Source organism: Oreochromis aureus, linkage group 7 (genome assembly GCF_013358895.1).
Source record: "Oreochromis aureus strain Israel breed Guangdong linkage group 7, ZZ_aureus, whole genome shotgun sequence".
NCBI lineage: Eukaryota > Metazoa > Chordata > Actinopteri > Cichliformes > Cichlidae > Oreochromis > Oreochromis aureus.
The window spans coordinates 32,265,125-32,286,931 of NC_052948.1; the positions used below are offsets into that span (position 1 = coordinate 32,265,125).

General features: G+C 40.8%; 1 protein-coding gene across 2 annotated transcripts in view; it reads left to right on the plus strand.

Annotated features, from left to right (window-relative positions):
* The window catches only part of LOC116311395 (WD repeat-containing protein 7), a 110,820-nt gene that overhangs the window by 76,136 nt on the left and 12,877 nt on the right, over positions 1 to 21,807 (plus strand). For both annotated transcript variants that reach the window (XM_031728497.2, XM_039614833.1), the window contains exons 24-28: positions 4,554 to 4,740; positions 14,967 to 15,084; positions 15,197 to 15,346; positions 15,728 to 15,810; positions 16,148 to 16,247. In XM_031728497.2, coding sequence (XP_031584357.1) covers positions 4,554 to 4,740; positions 14,967 to 15,084; positions 15,197 to 15,346; positions 15,728 to 15,810; positions 16,148 to 16,247 — 638 coding nt within the window. The remainder of the gene's footprint in view (positions 1 to 4,553; positions 4,741 to 14,966; positions 15,085 to 15,196; positions 15,347 to 15,727; positions 15,811 to 16,147; positions 16,248 to 21,807) is intronic.

Genomic DNA, 21,807 nt, shown 5'->3' on the forward strand with positions numbered 1-21,807 from the left:
GCCCCTATCGTGGACTAAACCAATCAGAGATAGTCAGGGCCGGGACCTCTCTGATTGGCCGTGGTCCAGTTGAAAGTGCAGGTGGAAGAGAGAGGTGAGTAGCTTGAATAAAGCGATATCAATTCATTAACGGATTCCACACAAAGACGTAAACACAGAGCGGACCCGACGCATCAGGATCAGCTTTGTCTTTCTCGGCTTTCTCACCCCACGGCCCGAACACGGACACGCTGTCGGAGCTTAGCAATTGTGATGCGTCGGGTCCGCGCTGTGTTTCCGTCTTTTTTGCGCTAGATTTTGAGCTGCAGGTTTTGTCTCTCCAACCAAAATTCGCCGAGCCAGCAGCAAAAGAAGCAGCAAACTACGCTTCACATTTGATCAATGTCGTCATGAATTCCCTCTGACTTTTGCTGTTTTGCTTCCACCACGATAAAAATCACACTTCATGCACAGCTCTCTCTCGCCCTCTCTCTCTCTGTACTTCAAGAACAGTTTCCCGTCTCAAATCTCAGTTTTCTGCATTATCCATTCGCTTTTTACCCACCAGTCTACCGTTGTTTACAGCGCTGTCGGCCGCTGTCTTTTTCTTTTCTTTTTCTTTTTTCACTTAAATGACCTCGGACAAGAAAGCCTAATTTCTGCTGTTCAATACTGAAGAAATTTAAACTTCTTAAAATTATGCAAAATTGCAGAATATTTCAGAATATTTTTAAGGTTATCTGCTATAAAACGCCAGACCAGGAAAATCTCCTTCATGTTTTTCTGTGTTTTATTCTCAGTTACTTTGACACAAAGGCATCTGCTGTGATGTTCACAATTCTGATGAAGTCTCACATGTATCAGTACTGATAAATGATCAGAATTATAATATTTCTGACTGTCTGAGGCTAAATTGAATCAAATCAGGACTTTGAGAACCGGAATCGAATGGATTATAGAAATCAGTGATGATACCCAGCCCTAGTGAGCAGCTGTGGGTAATAAGAAAAGATGAAAAGAACTATTGATAACCTTTTTTGTTAAGTTAAGGACTGATCCGTCTGAAATTCATAGCCAGCTCTGACACGGTGCCATCAATCTTTGAATGCTGAAAAAACAGCAGTGTATCCAGACAACACATTATATGCTGCAATAAATGCACCGCCCAATTGTCCCCTCTCCCCACTGCCTTTCAGCAGCAGGCAGCAGCAAACAGGTCGTCAGAGGAGGGCGAGATAATGATTAAGTTTAACATTTTCTACAATATTGACAAAGCAATTTAAGCACAAGTTTGTTAGTTAATAATTTAGAAATGTTGTCTGTATGGACTCCCAAAGAAAGTGCACATGTAAAACTGCGGTGTTAAGCGATGCGGTTGAAAAATTTGAGTGCACCTAACTTTTGTGCCGGTGCGCCCATGTCAAAAAGTTAGTCTAGAGCCCTGCCTGATGATCTGGATCTGCAGGCTAGTTATTACCAGGTGTATAAGGGGTGAGACTGACTACAGGGTTATGCAATGTAATGATGGACAAACTCTCGTGCTAGGTGCCAGTTAGAGGTGAACGGTTACACAGGTATTCTTACACTTCTCATGTAGGTGCACAGCGTCTCTACAGGAGATAAAACCTTCATTCTTTCTCTTTTTGTCTTGTTTTTTCCTCTCCGTCTCTCTCAAGCACTCTGCAGCCAGTCTGATCCAGCTCTCATCCACTAACCAAGTCCCCAGCATTGATTTACCTTCACCTCTCATTTAAGCTCAAACAGAGGAAGAGAGGGAGAAGGGGCAGTTAGCAGATGGAGAAAAGAAAGCACAAAGCCTGTTAGCGCCTGTTTCGGCCTGGTAAATTTTAGACGTCACCAATCTGTCACTATATCACACACTCTACTTCTCCCCCTCCATCTTCCTTCCTTCCTTCCTTCTTCCCTCCTTCCTCCTCCTCCTCTTCCTCTAATCATCCTCTGTGTGTTAATGTGACATGTTTACTGCCCTAACTAACAGCTCATTACGGCCGACTGATGCTTTGTCAATAGCAATCGGTTCATTTGGGAGCCCGGTGCTGCCTTTAAACAAAGATGTCCGCTGTGAGAAATGAACCCCGAGTCAAAGCCTTCCCTTCGCTGGGAATGGGGGGAGGGTCTGTAAATTTGAATCTCGATCCGGCCAATTACAGCGTTGACTGTTAACGGCCGTCTTTAATTGTCTTGCGAGGAAATAAAAGTAAAATAATGAGGCTTTGAAGAGCAAATCTGGCTCTGTGGTCAGAGTGGGCTCCCTTAGGGTTTGTTATGCTCACACCCCATCCACCCACATTTGCTGCTCACACTAATGAACTTTGACCTCATGACCTCTAAAGCCTATTTTGTATTAGGTGGAGAGAATCGGTCTCCTGGCTCACTGCTCTGATGGATTCACACTAAGAAAACCACTAAAGTTATAACATTTAGCCTGTTTGAGGACGATTAATGCTCATCTTTGTTTGGAAGCGTCCCTAAATCTCCCAGAAACATTTTTAAGGGGTACGCTATTGTTTTTCTTGCTGTCATTAAAGATTATTTTCCATTTATTTAAAGTTTTCACTGATTTTGATTGAAATAAAACTGTCAATATGAATAGAAAGTTGATACTGAACATGTATGTACTCAAGAAGGTGTTTAAAAAAAAAAAAAAAAAAGCCAGAAACTCAAGTGTAATTGATTTCTGTGCGGCTGTTATTTGTAACGATCACTAAGTGGAGGTCAGAGGTCACGGAGCCCCACATTTCTGCTGATATTTATAGTCCACAGTTTGTACGTTTATTGATGCTTTTTATAAAAACATTGATAGATTTGAGTTCACTTCGGTGTTTTCTTACCTGCTGGGCGTCGAAAGTGCACAACGTACCTGATCTGCATGCTTGTTTGTTTTCACCAAGCAGCAATAAAGGAGATGCTGCAGTTCTTTTAGTGACCAACTTTACAGCAGAAATAAACATATTTACAGCCTCATACAACAAATGGTTTTGTTTCCCCCATCATAACAATTACAGAGGGGTGAATCTTTTTTAAAAGGCAACTTTTCTTATTTTCTTAAAGTGATAAGTTTGTATTATTGCTGGCATGTGCTCCCCAGTTAAATTGACTTCAGTTTAATTAGTTAAAGTCACTTAACTAGACTTTTCATATTGTGTTTAGGGTGTTAGGGAATTGTATTGAAAGATTGAAATAGTTACTGTGTCACCTATTGGTGTTTAGACTGGAAGGTTCAAAGCTAGCAGTTTCTCTCTTGTTTGGGTTTTTTTTTTTTTGTCATTTTAATCCAATGTGACAACATTTGGACTTAAAAAGCAAGTCCTAAATTAACAGCTACCACCAACAACATCATCACAGTGCAGTGTTCCAGTTCAAAGTATAAAACTGAACTTTCCTTTCCAGTAAACAGTAAAGCTGACCTTTGTCTGCCCATGAGTTATTCCATGTATCATTTAGGTTTTTTATGATTGTGATGAGCTAAAATTGGAACCTTGAAAGTGCAGAGCTCACAAGCCAATATAAAGCCTATGGTCTTAACTATACCAGCTAACAACATTAGCCAATGCTGTCACTGTCTGTAGATAGCTGCTATTCTTACATGGTTAACCTCTTGCCTTATCTTTCATAGACCCATCCATAGGTTGTTGTGTGTGTAGATGTAAACCAATAAGGAAGGGGGTTTGCCATTTAAGGCAGGCTGATGATGAAATGCCAGGAGATCCTGGTGATGCGATTAGCCGAGTGCGTCTGGAGACCAGTGGACCTTTAGAGCCACCACAGGATTATAACTAAAGTAAATCATCTGTTTTATATTGTATGTTTCTTCATTTTATGCCTATTTAGCTTTTGCATTTCAAGTGAAAACACACAAAGGGTCGTATTGATTTCTGAGACTGCAGCAGCGGCAGAAGAGAACAGACAAAAGACAGATTTTCAGCTTCACAGTAGATAAAATGAGAACTTAAATGCATGATACTCAGAAAAGAGGATGAAACAAATGAAACTCTTTTTGTTTGGTGTTATCTTTGGACCTCTGGCTGCAAAGATAGGTGGGTGAGACGAGCTAGGAAAGACAGACAGATGTGAGGTGGGGAGGACAGAGGGTGGTGGAAGGAGAGCGTTATTGAGGGGTGGGGTGGGGGGGAGGATTTTTTCAGGAGTCTTAATGGTCAGTCTGTCCCCACAGAGACTGGCTCAAATGTCAGGTCAGCTATGAAGTGACCTCCATCCCACTTGCTGTCTTTATCCTCCTAGTGTGTGTCTGTCAGTGTGTGTTGGACTATTCTCACCCAAAACCTCACCAAAAATATCAGGACATATTTTGTCTTCATGAGAATTTTTTCCTTTCTTTGTTTAAGATTGCACCTATGGTGCAACTTGAGGCTGCTTTTTAGAGCTGATGGGATCATGAAAGCTAATATTAATGTCCTTAAACTGACAAAAATTCCAGCATAAGAGGGTGACTGTGTGTATTCTTTAGTGTTGTCTGATGCTGAACCCTCACAGGCTGATTTCAGACTCCTGCTGTTTTCTGATAAAACCCTCTGATTCGTTTCTTTCTGCAGGTAAGGCCCTGACCTTCCTGCTGCTGCAGCCCCCCAGCCCCAAGCTGCCTGCCCACAGCACCATCCGCCGCACCGCCATCGATCTGATTGGTCGAGGCTTCACCGTGTGGGAGCCGTACATGGACGTGTCGGCGGTGCTCATGGGACTGCTGGAGCTGTGCGCTGATGCCGAGAAGCAGCTCGCCAAGTGAGTCACGATGAGCCGCTTAAACAGAAACGAAGTTGCTGACTTTTTAAAAAATGTTTCATATCAGGCAGAAGATGCTGACAAGATGAAATGTAAAAGAGTTTGAAACCTTTCCTGCTCATTTTGCCTTCATCTTCATGGAAATCATCATGAGAGTCTAACTGCATGTACACTAGAGTGCTTAAAAGTGTCATAGTGTTGGTCTGTTGTGTTGGCACGAAGGCATCCTAAAAACACACTACTAAAAGATCAGGAGTCGTTGTTTCATGCAGGCTGCAGTGGTCGTTGGCGTTTCCACCGACTGATGCTCCTGTAAGGGCAGACTGGTTGAAATGGACCCTCACTAACAAATAGTTTCTTTTTTTGCACTCAGTATTTTCACATTCACACCGATTTGACGGTGTTTCACATAATTAGGTAATTTTAAAAAAAAAAAATCTCCTTTTGCATCTGGAAATTGAACGCTCTGCATTTGTATACTTTCTCTCCAGCAACTGAAAACAGACAATTTGTCTGTACTCACTTCCTGTTTGTTAATTTGTTTGTTAAATTGTATCCGTCCCTCTCAGATTCCAGAGTATATCCTATAGATACAAACATATGCATCCACTCAAACACAGACACACACACCACGCGAACATTATATAGCCGACACAGTGAGTTATGGAAGCCCGACTCTAATCTGATTTCAAGACATTATGATGATGTAACGATGTCTGCGTTGGCCTGACACGAGAGTCCTCTGTCTCTGTGCACACATTTGTCTTTTTCTTCATTTTATTTAGCATTTTGTGCCCCACTTAAAGTGGCTCTTAAAAATTTCCATCTAGAAAAGCGAGCAGATTGCCCTGCAGTCTCTAGCTCCAGACAAGATTAACCCGTTAGACTTTAATCAGCTGAGAGACAAGTTCAGATGTTAACAAAGTACACAATATAAGTGCCAGAGTGTGGACTCTTGATTTCCCAGCTTAGATAACACCTTTAAATATTTTTGGAGAATTAAGATGATCAAACGGTAAAGACGCTGACACTCCGACTTACAAGACTTTGTAAAACCACAGATGTCACCAGAGCCAGTTCACATACTCAACCATCAACATTACTGGCAGCAGAGTCGAGGTCAGAGGTCGTGGCTGCCTTCATGCAATCAATGTGAGGTTGTGGTTTGAAGCAGCTTCTTACACAAGCGAAGGTCAGGGGTCATGCAGAGAGGCTAATTCAGTGGCTTCTTCTTCATGTATGATACAAAGAGCAGCGCGTGTGCATCTTCCTCCCTGCTGAAATCTAACTGGCCAATATGAGTTGATCCTATTAAGTCTGAAACTCGAGCTGGCCCAGTCTGGTTAAATGAGTATAGATATGTCTGCCACTCTGTGTATGTGTGTGTGAGTGTCCGTCCGTGTGTTCTTTCATTTTTGTTACCTCCCTGGGACCTCTCTCAGTATAAACACTGACCTTAGTCCTCATGGGGACTCAAACCAGGTCCTAATGAGGCGAAACATCGTTTCTGGGGTCCCGGTTAGGGTTTGTGTTGGGCTGTTCACAGTAAATTGAAGTCAGTGAAGTATCCTAGCAAGGAAAGCTGCAGAGTGTTGTGTCTGGAAGAGAAATGACACAATTCCATTTTAATGGAATACATTTTCGGTCAAATAGAAAGTGAAGATGCCTGTAAGATCCACACAAGAATTAATGCAAAAAATATTGTTATAAGTTGATACAGTAGATAAAGTTGAATACGCCAGTAATGCAAAAAATAGCAGTCAAATATTTGCTTGACTCCAAGCAACTTAATCCTTCACAGTGCTTCCAGTCACACCAGGAGCGTCTCAGAAGCATAATGTTTAGTTTTTTTCCCCCCTTCCCCCTTGCACAGTCTTTTATTTTGAAAATCCTGTGTTTGACTTGCATCTCTTTTTACCTCCTCTCTCATTTTATATTTTTAGTAATTTTATATTTCAAGTAATTGCTGACAAGCTTATGCCCTGGTGAAGTGCTTGTGTTGCCTTCCACAATTTAAATATTTACTACTCCTTTTGGAGCATTGGTCAGATTTTAACTCACAAACATTGGTCACTTTAGGAGCTCTTTGCGCAAATTGCGGTCAAGATCAAGGTCATAACCTGGAAATTGTGAGGAATTATGAGCTGAATGAGCTACCACCTCACTGACATTGTTTTATCTTTTGTTCTTTTAATAACAAATCTTCATGAACCTTTAAAACATATGATGCCAAACAAGACAACAATAAAAAATCTATTTAAAAAAAACAGGCAGACATAATTGTTATAATCTTGTCTTTAAAAAAAATCATTTTTTTACAGAACTCCCAGTTTTACACATTTATTCCACCTTAAATCACGTTTCTGCAAATATAATCACATTACATGGAGATGATGTCCAGTCAAAATGCATAATTTAATAACACAGTTGATGGGTAAGTAATCCCTCTAACATGTATATGGATGTGCATAATATGCCAGTAAATAAATTCAGATTAATAAAAGTAAAATGTTAATAAATTAATAAGAAATGAAAAATAAAGTTAAGGGTAAAAGTAAGGAAAAATACTAAACTGGAAATAAATTTAAGTAAAGGATTTTTAAACATTCAATTTGAGCAAGATTATCTCAAGTCTCCCTATAGTAACAGCTGTCCCTATAAACCTTTGATAACCTTTTCAACATAGGCAAAAATTTGTTTATATTATCTATCAACCTCTGGAATCAAATTTGATACTAAACTAAGGTATAGCAAAAATAAGCAGTAGCACTAATGAGAGCTTTAATTAAACTATTATCACGTGGTGTGTGTTCAGGAGTCACATTATAGGAGAAGTGTTGCAGTATCAAATGTTCTTTTTTAAATACTTTAGTTTAGAGTCCTCAGCGACTTAGTGGTGAGCTTAAGTAAATACTAAAACTTGAAACACGCACGCACGCACGCACACACACACACACACACACACACACGCACTCGCACGGAGTTCATGACCATGCATAATTAATAATGTGAAGTCTGCAGGTGTATGGTGTTGCCTCCTGGTGTTGTTGAAGTAAACAGCACGAGGGCTGATCAATGAGACTCACAGTAATCACATCAGTACATTATAATACATACGGAGAGGATGCACGAACACACACACACACACACACACACACACACACACACACACACACACACACACACACACACACACACACACACACACACACACACACACACACACACAGAGTCAGTATTCCTTCACTTGGGCGATTTTTTTTTCCTGTGGACAGGGAAACAAGGAGCTGAATGCATTACTGGCTAAAAGAGAACACACGCTCACTCTCTTTCTTTCTCCGCTCTCTCTCTCTGAGGATGTATTTCCATGCAGCTGACTTGCAGTGAGGCTTTTTGTCCCTGATGCACCCAACCAGTTGTCAATACACTCCTCGCAGAGCTGTGTGTGTATGTGGGATAATCCCTTTTCAATAGGTAGAGATTTGAAAAAGCTCCTGGTGTGGAAGACTTGCACTTTATATTTTCAGACACACAAGCCAAGGAAAAAAAAAAAAAAAAAGAAAAGAAAGAGAAAGAAACTGCTTCAGCGGTCTCCACACAGTTTTCAAGGAATCCATTCTTAGAGGTAAAAGCTGCTTTTAGCAGACGCACACCTTTATATGCTCTACCTGGCTGTTTACTGTCTGAATAAACACCTGAGTTACTTCTATGTGAAGGTCATCGGTGCGTCCTGACCCTACCAGGGTTATTATAGTTACTACTAACTAAAACTAAGTGTGAAGACATATTTTACTTAACTTAAATAAAAAGTGTATTATTGTTATTATTGTTATTATTGTTATTATTATTATTATTAATGATAATAATAATAATAATGATAATAATAATGATAATACAAATAATAATAAAAATAATAAAAATAATAACCTAGACTATAAGAAAATAACTGATAAAAATACACAGAAAATATTCAGGGTCGTTCCATGAAAAATCAATCTGCGCCTTCCACCTGACCCATCTAGAATCTGCTTTTTTTTCCTCTCGTTTATTTATGTATTTATTCTTTGTGTTTACCTCTGTGCATCTAACCAGAAAGTTCTACTGTGGTTGAATCTATTTCACAAGGGAGACCTGGCCAAGGTAGCAGCCACACAAACCCATAATATATTAAAAATACAACACAAAGTACAAGATAAACAACCTGGTATAAAACACTAGTGCCATCTCCAGGAAACGCTAACACATTCCTTATTCTGTATAATTTCATATCCAAAGTCTGTGGTGAAGCTACTAGAGTAGCTTTGCATGATTAATGGGTCATAATAATCCATATTCCCTTTAGACTCACTGGCCACCACTTCATTAGGCACACCTTCCCAGTACCAGGTTGGACCCTGCTGCTGTAATTCTTTGTGACAATGATTTAGCAAGGTGCTGGAAACATTCCTCACAGGTTTTGCTAAATGTTGACATGACAGCATCACAGTGAACTCGTTGTCATGTTCAATAAACCAGAATATTTCAGCTTTGTGTCATTGCACTGAAAGCAGAAGATGGATACAGTGTGGTTATAAAGGGGTGGACAGGGTGAGTGACAATGCACAGGCAGAATAAAGCAGGATGGATCAATGCTTTCTTGTAGTTTACACCAAAGCCTGACCATCCAAATGTTGCGGCAGAAACTGAAACTTATCAGGCCAGTCAACGTTTTTCTAATGTTCTGTTGTCCTGTGTTGGGGAGCCTATGCAAACTGTAGCCTCAGTTTCCTGTTCTTAGCTGGCATGAGGGGCACTCGGTGTGGTCTTCTGCTGTTGTCTTCTTCTTTAAGGTTCGATGTTTTCTGCATACCTTGTTTCTAATGAGTGGTTATTTGAGTTACTGTTGCTTTATTTCAGCTCGAATCAGTCTCGTCATCCTCCTCTGACCTCTGATATCAACAAGACATTTTCACCCAGACAACTGATGCTAACTGGACATTTTATCCTTTTCGGACCTGTAAACATGGGTATGTGGGGAAAATCCCAGGAGATCAACAGTTTCTGAAACAGCCCATCTTGGACCAACACCCACGCTACGTTCAGAGTCATTTAAATCACTTTTCTTTCTCACTGTGATGCTCAGTTGGAACTTCAGCAGGTTGAACATGTCAGCATGCCTGAATGCCATGTGACTGGCTGATTAGGCATTTGCATTAATGAACAGTTTAAAATAAACTGATATACTGAGTGTATACTGGGTCTTTCTCCAGCACCTCTAGCTTTAGTCTATGCTTATGCTGCATTCACACCAAAGACAAAAAAGAATTTGACCTTACATGAATAAAGTCTTGTTGGAAACCCACAAATATTCAGCTAACAGCCAGCGTGACGAAGAGGAGCCTGATAGCTCCAGATTATATCAGATTACAGTAACATATTTTTTAGAGCTTACTATGAAGTCCTACAATTCAGCTTACTTTTCTCGAAGTCCTCTCATTCCCCCCCATTTTTACTTTAAGGCAGAATATTGTGAGAATATGTAGTCTTGGCAATCAGGGGCCAGATAGAAAGCATTACACGTCCAAGGTTGATAGCAAGAAAGTCCCAGAGAACAAAATCATAAAGAATGCAGTGGTAACCAATTAATGTAATGAAACAAAGAGAAGCATGGCTGACTGAAAATTGAGTAGGTTGTGTGCATATAATCACAGGCTGAAAAGTAGCTTCTACAAGTAGTTTTTATTCCTTAAGTGAAAGCCACTTTTGCTTTGAGATTTCTACCATGATCAGCAATATATACATTAAAGAGAAAAGATTGGCATCTTTCCATACATCCAACTAGTTTTATGCTAAAATTGTGTGGGATTGTTACAAACAGGATCTGACTACAAGCTTTTTCCTTGGCAGATTTCTGCAGTATCTTGTCTTGTGGCCCATACACTATTGTATGGGTATCCTGATTAAAGCTTTTTCCACAGTGATTGTTGGGCATTGTTGGATCTTTAAATTCTGTTCTCATTTGCACTATCTATAAGATCACTCTGAATTTAAGCCCGCTTTCGTACTACATATCTACAGGGATATCACATTTATATAGAAAGTTTTCTAAAACTTTGAGGGTGTTTGAATCTCCTCCCTGTCTCCATCCAATCAGAGGCCACCACAGGGATAAATGCATGTTTTCAATGTGTTTGTCTTGCAGGGATAAATACATCTTTTTACACTGTATTTTGTCTGTCTACAAGTTTTGAACGATTGCATTTGTCATGCAGGGGTAAATGAATGCTTTGGCGATCTGTGTGTCACGCAGGGATAAGTACATGTTGTTGTCACCATGGATATCCACTCATGAACCCTAAAGGAAAAACAAAAATCAGGAAACTGCAGGTCACCATTACTGATCAGTTTTGATCTGTGGGTGTGTTTGTGTTTGTGTAAATTCCACCCAGACCTGAGATAACGCTGTCAGAAAGTCAGGAATATCATAAATATCATTCCAAAATGTCAAAAAAGAAATAAAAAAAATTAAAATTAACTACTGCGAAAGCCAGTGTCTGCTGTAAAGATTGCATCAAAAGGTTGCCCTACTCTCCACCTCTCCACCATTCTCTCTGCAGTCTCAGGGTACATTTGCAGTCAGTAAACCATGCCTTTAAGCAGCTGAGAAAACCTGTTAGTCAGTCCATTTAGACCAACACAGTGATGCGTGACCAACCCATGTCAGAGTTTATGTGAATGGGTCAGCACACGCCAGCTAACCCTCCACAGATTGGACACCGCCAAGCTTTTAAGCATCAATCTCTTATTTTCTTGGTCTAAAAATCTTTAAATCTATAAAAACTGTTACCTTTAGATTAAGCTGTTTTAAAAAAAAAAGAAAAAAAAAAGAAAAAAAAAAGGTTTAATAAATTGAACTTTAGTTCTTTCCATTTAATTGAATTGTTTGCTGCCATTTATTCATTTTATCAATTTTTTTTTGTTCTTGATGTTTATGAAAAGCTATGAATGATGACCAAAACATAACTCAAAACACTCCTTGTAGAACAGAAGAGACAGAGTATGGACATGGCAAATGGACTGGTTCTTATATAGGGCTTTTCTGCTCTGCCTTCTCTACCAACGTGCCTCATTCAACCGTTCACACACCCATTCTTACAAGTACTTTTTTCTATGTTTTGTCTACGTAAATGCTTTCTAACATTCTGTCTAACAGCTTGGGGTTAGTATCTTGCCCAAGGATATTTGGCATGCAGACTGGAGCTGCCAGCAGATTAGTAGATGACCTGCTCTACATCCTGAGCTGATCAACATATTCACACAAATACCCTCCAGCATACTTACTCAGTTATTATGGTAAACAAAGTAAACAAATCACCACCCCGGGATTATTTAGTGCCTTGAATCTGCATTCGTTTTAACTGTCACCAAGGGGTGACACAAAAAGACTTCTGGTCTGGTACAAATCTGTTAAAATTACACTCTGCCCAAACCTCTGTAAAACATTTCCTACCTAATTTATGGGTATAAAATATGAAATTCATTTTGTAACTGTCACTATACAGGATATGCTTAGCCAATCAGCTTGAAGCTCGCTCATCACTCCTCAAACCTGGTTTAAAAACAGCAAGATGGCAAGAATGAAAACACTGGTGTCTACATCCATCTTTTGTACTGTCTATAGCGAGTCCTGTGGTCGGACCAAATGACTCTGAGAACTTCCACATGTTCAGCCCTACTTGTTAAGAACTGCAGAACTTTTAGAATAAATGCAAGGAGGGTTACTCCTGAAAATTTAAAGGAATAATTTTTTATATAGCTGGGTGAGTGTTAATAAATCTGGACAGTTCCAAGTTAAACTTAACCCCAGTCACCCCCTACAGTAAAAAGTAGGGTCATCAGTCTATATAGAAAAGGTCAAATGTGCATTAACTAGAGGCACATCTTATGATTCAGAAACGATCCAGTAAATCAGTCTGTAAACCGTCCAGTTACCCCATCTGCAACTCAGTGAGAAAGCCAATCAGTAAGCCAGTGACTCCCTGGAAGTCAGTCAGCCATATACACACAGCGCTGGCTTCTTGCAGCGTGGATTCTGGTCATGTGACTGGAGTTATTCACTCCTCCCTCGCACACAAAAATCAATACTTCCAGTCCTCGCTCTGTGTGTGTGACTTGGTATCGACTGGATAATGTCAGCGTGATATTGGCTGTGAATGCAGTCATGTTGCCAGCTTTTCTCTCTCTCTCTCTCTCTCACACACACTCTCACACACACACACACACACTCACTCTCTCACACACACACACACACACAGCCCTGAGTGTATGTTTCATGTCAGCACTGAAAGTTCATCACAGTCGAATCCTTTCAATCTGGACTCATTAATCCATTTCAGTACAACCACTTTAATGCTGAACTTTTGTTTTTATTTCATGGACAGTTGCTGGCTGCTAGTTTGAATGATGAAACACTGCATTCGTTTTAACTGTCACCAAGGGGTGACACAAAAAGACTTCTGGTCTGGTACAAATCTGTTAAAATTACTCTCTGCCCAAACCTCTGTAAAACATTTCCTACCTAATTTATGGGCTCAGTCGCTCATTTTAGGTGATATTAAATACATATACATGTATACGTATGTGTGTGTATATATAAAAGCCTAATACAGCCATTTTGATATTTTATTTTATTTATTAATATTTTCTTGGCTTTAGTTTTGTTTCATGACTCTGTGTCTCTCTCGGTCTCCTGTGACTCTAATGGTAACCCAGATTATTTCATTACATGTGCTAAACGCTGGTTATTAACCTCAGCCGGTCTCGGCACAATTGGCTCTTTGCACTCCTGCTGCCTTATATCAACACTGTGACTGTTTCCAATTACAGCCACCTCTCTGAATGAAATTAAACATTTCAATATTGCTGATATATTGCCGATATATTACCGGTATTAATTACGAGATCTGCGGCTGTGATGTGTAATCAGAGGAGATGAATCGTGCAACTCGCCCAGCCGTCCACCCATCACTCCCTCCCTCTCTGTCTCTCTCTCTCTCTCGCCATTTGTTAACAAGGTGGCCTCACTCGCCCTCGTAGTCTTTCTTTCTCTCACAATCATACACATACACTCTCTGAGGGGTGTCTGTGTGTGTGTATGTATGTGTGTCTAATTCCTGTTGCATTGTGGGAGTCCATTATGCTGTCGCCTGGTGAATGGCTCCCATTGACTTGGCCTTGACATTATAAGCTGCTGGCTAATCTCTTCACTCCATATATTTGTAAAACTCAATCTCGCCGTTGCTTTTCTCAGATTTGTCTTGTTTTCTTCCTCTCGCCTAAAGTGGCTGATTGAAATGTCTAAGTCCCCCTTTAGATTTGTAAAATCTCTAAGAGATAAGCCTTGCATGTTTTCTTATTGGCAACAAATCCCAGCAAAAGCACATAAAACAATAATGAGTTTCACAGCACATTCAATTTTCAGTCCTGTGAAACACACTTTAGCTTTGTTTAAAAACTTAAACCAAATCAATTTTACATTCATTCAAAGTGTCACAATTTACAGGCAAAAAAATTGTCTTCCATAGCCATCTTTCAGCATCAGTGTCCTGCGATATGTTGTAGTATCAACAACAAAAATCCCCTAATCTATTGTCTATGATGAATAAGAGGAACTTAAACAAGCATTGGCAACCCAGATAGTTGTTTTCCCTTTGGTAGATGGTTTGTTTAAAATGTGTATTCCCAAACGAGTATGCGAGTGAGTGAATGCAGTGGCTTGGTGAAATCGGTCCCAAATAAGGCCTTGCACCAAAAACCACCTTGTGATCGCTTTTGTTAGCAGATTTCTGCAGTTGCCTGTAGTTTTGGATGGAAGTCTACTCTCCAAGCATAAAACTGGAAAATTATAGTTGCACCTTTTAAAATGCGTTGGCTGCAGTAAGACATTTTGACCAATTTCCCCTTGTGACTGGCAGCAACCTCCTCCAACCACTCACCAACCAATCAGGGAATACAAATTTTTCCCTAGCAACCGAGGGTTGCCGGGGTTTGCTGCAGACCGCTGCAGAGCTTTGAGTTGGAACTTTGCTAGTCAAGACTTGTAATACTTTGAAGCTGTTGAAACTCTGTTGTTACTGTTGTTTTGCATTAGTATTTTTTGTATTAATTCTGTCTCTGTTAGTATTTTGTATTTTTTAAACCGTAATTTCAAACATCTGAATGATACATTTTACTCCGTCACTCTACAGTGTCACCATGGGTTTGCCCCTCAACCCTCCAGCAGATTCGGCCCGTTCAGCCCGCCACGCCCTCTCTCTTATTGCCACAGCCCGGCCGCCTGCCTTCATCACCACCATTGCAAAAGAGGTGTGTTTTCAGACTTCTTTACCAGCTGCTGAAACCAAAGCCATCTTATTAGGTACTCACCAACTGCTTTCCCTCTCCAGCTGTTATAAATATAAGTGTTATTTCTTTTCAGGTTCATCGGCACAATGCCGCTCAGGCGAACTCTCAGTCACAGCAGAACGTTCACACGACCACTCTGGCCAGAGCCAAGACAGAGATCCTGCGAGTGATCGACATCCTGATTGAGAAGATGCCTGGAGACGTCGTGGATCTTCTGGTTGAAGTAATTCGAACTATATTTGAGATCAATGAAAGAAAACGTTCTCAAAAATCCCAGCAAAGGACACAAACATAATATAATTCAATTAAGTATTTGACTTTACCAAAATATAAAAGGAGCTCTTTTTACCCTTAGACAATTATTGTTATTAATGACGCCAGTGAGAGCTAGCATTATCCAAAACAGAAAAGACCTGGATGTGCTGAATCAGAAGCTGCTGGCTAGTCAACCCCATGACTCAGGGTTGGATTTATAAACCAAACTAAAGGAGAGTCAGAGAAGATGATCTGTTCAGACCCTGGCAATAAATAGTGTTTAATACATGGAAACAAGCTACATAGGTTAGCTTCAACTACAATAAAAGACTGTTCTCCTGATTCTTAGGTGATGGATATCATCATGTACTGTATTGAAGGTTCTCTGGTGAAGAAGAAAGGACTACAGGAATGTTTCCCTGCTATTTGCAAGTAAGTTTGTCATCAGGTTCAACCCCAAGTAATATCTGGGAGGGGCTGGGAAAGGCGAGCTGGGCCCTGACTGCTGTGTCTGTGCCTGTGTCGGACATCAGCCTCAGTGCTGGTGGATTAACCAGATCAGTCTATATGTGAGAATATATTAATACATTAAGATGTGTCAGCCTCAGTGCGCTATTAGTTTCCATTTGTTTGTTTCCATAAAAATTAACCTTGAGGCGGGGGTGGGGGTGAGCCCCCAGAATTAGACAAGAGGAAGAAAATGGATGAATGAAATCTTCCTTCAACGTAGTGTCAAATGTTCATGTGTGTTTGCTGTCCACATTTTTAGGTTCTACATGGTTGGTTACTGCGACCGCAGTCACCGCATCGCTGTCGGAGCTCGCCAAGGTTCAGTGGCCCTCTACGATGTCCGCACGGGGAAATGTCAGGTACATCGAAAAACCTAAACTGATCAGCTCAGCAGCTGTTTGATTACACCAGATGAAGTTGGTCTTTACTCTGGACCCCAGCTTTACCCATCCTTTCTTCCACCACCTCCTTCACACAGATCATCTCCTTTTTCATTCATTTTCCCACTCACATTCATCCATTCACCCCACTTTGTATTAATCCACCCCTGCATGTAGCCCTCACGTGCCTACGTTAAGGCATTCAACAGATTTCCAAAGCCAGTTTTATAATTATGACTGCATGCGGAAAACCAGCTCTCTCCACAGATAGGTCTTTAGTACAGAGTGCAGGAGGCAAAGAGAGATTTCATCACTGATTAGGAAACCAAAAGGTTAATGTCTGGTATACAAAGTCCTTGAAGCAAGGGAAGGCGAGAAGGTAACCAAAACTCAGATATATTAACTAAACTCTAAGACATCTCAAAACTTCGGCACCATCATGTTTTCATCCTTTTATAATTAGAAAACACATGTGAGCAGGTAAACTGAGTGTTCAGTCTGAGTTTTTGGCTTTGGCTTTTGCACACACTGATGTCATTATTTGAAATTTTGGCCATGTTTAATCCATCTGAAACAGCAGATATGACAGAAAATTAAGCATAATAGATGCCTTTAATCTCTGTTTGCCCATTATGTTGGAAATTTTCTGTTTGCAAACAGGATGCTTTAGCTCAAACTGGAGGAAGTGAGGAGGAGCAGAAACACTAGGTTTAAATGAGAGAGGAGGAGAAAAGGAGGAGAGGAGTTTCATTTTTTCACCCCTCAGTAATTGATTAATGATGAAGCAATGACTCTCTTAATCATGTTTGTGTCTCAGCCCGCGCGTGTGTGTGAGCTGCTGGTCTCCATGTTTGTGTGTATTTCTTGTATGAGCGGGCGTGTGTTTGTGGGGGGTGTGTGTTGATAATTTGCTGTGTATTGATTTGCAGTAACCTGAGCAGTCTACTCTGGTGGAGGGGGTCATTTATATCTGATAACAGCACGGGCCTTTTCACCCAACATCTCGTTTGATTGCACGCGCGCGCGTGTGTGTGTGTGCGCGCGTGTGTGTGTGTGCGCGCGTGTGTGTGTGTGTGCGTGTGTGTGTGTGTGTGTGTTTACATGTTTGTGTAGATGGTGCAGATACAGGAGACACTTTGTGTTATTTGCAGTAATTAACTTTTAATAGATAATGGCTTTGTGGGAAGTGTGTGTCTCTCTGCTGGAACCATTACAGGTGTTTTATTTCAGGTGAAACATAAAGCTATTATCTTTATTAACACACTTACAGAAACCTCTATCAAGTGATGGGCAATTAATTCAGCCAGAAAAGAAGAATGTTTAAAGCTTACTATTTCTTAAATGATCTTCTTAGAGCTGTAATTAAAACCTGTACAGCAAGGCTTCTAGCTGCAGCAATGTTCCAGGCACCTAATATTAGTCGATTAAACAGTAGAGGAGTCTAAAAGTGAGCAAACACTCAGAAAACGGTTAAAATTAAGCGCAGGCTAATGGACGAGGTTAAACATTTTCCAGACAAATACTTTGCCTATATTTAGGAGCCTTTTAAAAACCAGCAATAGCGTTTATAAATAACCAGCTCTTGAGTGTAGCCAGTGGTTTGCACTTTGTTGTAAACCCTCTTTATTTACATACTTCAGAACCTCCCATGATTCAGTAGTTTGGGAAGCCACCTTCTCTGTATGACATCATGGGGGAAGGATTTTGACCAACTTCTCTTTACAACGTTGCTTCAGTTCATTTAGGTTTGCAGGCATTGGTTTATGCACAGTCTTAGGTAGAATATTTTGGTCTATGGGGGAGTTCATGAATGACTGTAAGGTTACCCAGGTCCTGTAGCTGCAAAGCAAGCCCAAATCAGCACCCCTCCACCACCACCACCGCTGATACGTTGTTTGGTTTTCTCCAAACGTGGTGCTGCACATTATGCTTAAACATCACCACTTTGGTTTCGAATGTCTAAGGGACATTGTTCCAGAAGTCTTGCGGTTTGTTCAGATGCAAGTACAACAACATTGATTTTGGGGGGGAATCATGTAATTTGCAATGCAGCGTGTCACTTATATCACCGAGCAGACAAAACCTCTTTCACTTCTGAGGAAAATATTTTTTTGTTGCAACTCTTTGACTGCAGAATAATACAAAACTGAAGTTTTCTGAACTACACTTTAGATTTTTTCACCAGACTCAGTTTAGAAAGTCATGCACTCATAATAGTCAGCTTGCCAATGTCCATCCATCCATTCTCTTCCTCTTATCCTTATCAGGGTTGCAGGGGGGCTGTTCCAAGTTACACAAGTAAATTGCTGTGTACTCAAAAGGGGAATTCAGAAACTGTGTGTTGCATCACCTCCAAGGATGTCAGCTGTCAGTTTGTATTCATGACAGCTTAAAATAATCATCACAATAGAGGCCAGCTTCGTCCTCTATGGGGATAAAAATTTAACACAGCAGCAGAAAGTTGTCAGACCTCTTTAGAGACTTCTGAATAAACGGCATCTCCTTGGAAAAATGGGAACATCTTGATTTCCAAGAATTTCGGAGGAGCTAAATTTTGATTTGTTTTAGTGTGTTTAAAACAAAGTGAGGAGGAGAGAAAGGAGAGACAACCTCTCTGAAACGGTGGAGGAGGCGAGAAATGGGGACCAGAAGAACAGCAAAGACGGAGAGTAGAAGGAGATGAGAGGCAGTTTTTGTTCATAATCCATCTTTGCGTGTGTGTGTGTGTGTGTGTGTGTGCAAGCGTGTGTGTGTGTGTGTCCAACCATAGCTAGCTAGTCCCCGCATGACCATCTGCCACGGCTTTGATCAGCCTCCGTGAACAGCCCTTTGTCAGCAGCGTGTGTGTGTGTGTCTCCAGCTGCTTGCTTCTTTAACAGACTCTGCTGAGTCTACTAATTGAACACAAAGAAACAATCTGAGTGATTTCGTACCTCTTTCTGCATCTGTTTCTCTCTAACAGCTGAAACCTGCAGCTGAAGGTGGCAGTGTAGCCAAAGTTAACCTGAAGAATCGTTTCCCGCAATGCATGACATGATGAATTAATGTAAACTGTGTCCCTGTTCTGGTGGTAATTGGGCTACTGTGATACCTACACCACGTTCAGCTGCTATTTGCTGTTTAAAACACTCTATAAGGAACATGTTTTTAACTGCAGATGTTCCTGGAAACCAAATGCTAAAGTTATAAATGAGGGAAAAAATGAGTCTAAAAGTAAGAAGACGTATTCTGGTCATAAAAATAGTGTCTGTGTATTTAAGTGCCATTTGAAAGTATTAATCTAGTTCTTTGATAACCAAATTGCATTTTTAATGGACGAGGATTTGGGTAGAGGCCTCGGTTAGATGTCAGTTTAATCCCACAGCCAATAAACAGTCACTCATCTTATAATTCGAAGTACTGTTTCTACCTTTAAATTGTTACGATGTTCAACGTTAGTTAAAAATTAGAAAGAGTTTAATTTCTGGTGTCAACTAGTGAGAGCAGTAACAGCTTCTAGTCTACCAGTCGCACGCACCCTTGTTTTTCTAGCTGTACTTATTGTTATAAGGAGGAAGTTGGTTTTATTCCCGTAGCTGAGTTGGTCCTGGGTTGTTTTTTTGTGTTGAGTTTTTTGTCTACTTTTTGTCCACACATAACAACTTCTCACTATTATAATTCCCATTTGATGATAACATACGGGGTACTGCCCGTCCAACAAAAACCCCCAAAACCCTCTTCTATTGGCTGATGTAATACTTGTTCAGCAAGGGGGCGGGATTTACAAGCTGTCAGTCTTCGTCAGAGAAGATGGAAGAATAAAATGGGGTGAAGCATCCATGTGATGCGCGTACACACGCACGCACGCGCGCACACACACACAGCCGAGCCCCAGCCGTCAGGTGTATTGGAGTACAGAGTGCTGTAAATGGTTTCAGTGTGCTTCACTGCGCTCTGATAGGCTGATTGATTTGGTAGGCAGTCCACTGTGAGAGAGAGAGACACACACACACACACAGATCATAATATATATGGAAGCATCAATGTTTAATCCATGTTATACAGTTTGTTTTCTACATTATTCTTTATTTCACCTTCTTGGTGTGAGGATCTGAGGGAGACAAAATAATATTTAAATGAAGTGACTAAAACTAACAGTCAGTAACTGTGGACCAAAGCGTGATGATCGCTGCTATGAGCAAGAAGGATGTCAAACAGAGGAGCTAGTTTATGCATCCACACTGAGGGAAAACCAAATTACCTCCCCAGTTTCTGACTTTTTGAGGGCATCTGAGCAAAATGGCAGCTGCACATCAAATGAAACTGTTCCCACATAGCAATGTCAGAATCAAAAACAAAACAAATTAAAGCTGCAAGCAGCGATATGAGGGCCCTCGCACCCCCGGCGCATCGAGCCAAGCCCAACACCTAAAACCAGCGCTTCCGATCTGATGTCACATTGATGGAATTCATGCATTTAACCACCAGCTAAAATTTCATCTCATTCAACCATTATTATAGTCGTCCCACTAGGTGGCGCTCTAACCATTACTGACAAATGGCATAACAAACATTTCCGAGCTCGAGTCTCATCACGCCTGCGACCTTTGGGAGAGATTGGACATTGTGTTTTTGAGCGACAGCAGGTTACTGCTTTTGGCGAGGGATTGAAACTCCACGTGTGCCGCCATGACCACCCCGTTTCCCTGAACGTAAAAAGCTTCGCAATTTAACATCACAAAGGTCTTTAGATTCCACACACTGGAGATCGCGTAAATCTAATGAAATCCCTTGGAGGAGTTCGTCAAAGTATGAGGCCTGAAAAGAGGGAAAATGTCACCAAATTTACACATTAATTTTAAAATGGCTGACTTCCTGTTGGATTTGGGATATTGCTCCAAGAGACTTTTGTACATCTTGATATCTCCAATAAGCTTGCCAGGTTTCAAACTCATACATAAAACACAGAGCAGGGGCTGTTGTTTTGAAATTTTGTAGGGGCGCTGTGGAGCCTTTTTTGCGCTGTTCAAGGAAAAGAAACATATAAAAAGAAATCCCTCATCACATTAGAGGTGTGTGCCAAATTTCAAGACTTTTTAAACTTTTCAAGCCCCTCAAAAGCCACTTCATCTTTCATGGTGAACTGCGTTGCCACCAGGGTGCGCCGTTCAGTTTATAGTCACAATTTTCTCACTGAAGCATCAAGAGGGACTGATGGTGATATTCACCGCTTTTGAGGTGGCCACGATGAACCTGTGAAAATCAGTACAACAAAATGAAAGACATGACATTTCCTGGTGCCACTAGGTGGCGCTCTACGTATTCCTGACAATGGGCATATCAATCTGTTCAGGGCGGGTCTGACATCATCCCTGTAAAATCTGGTACTGATCAGATTGGATTTCATTGAGTTACACTAATTTGTTTCTTCATGGCGAGACCTCAATGTTCGCCATGCTGCTGGGGTCACACCCTTCAGCGAAAACTCACAGTTTTCTCTGTAACCCAAGACCAACTCCTTAAGGCTTTCCTGGAGAAATTTGAGGCTGCAGATGTCACC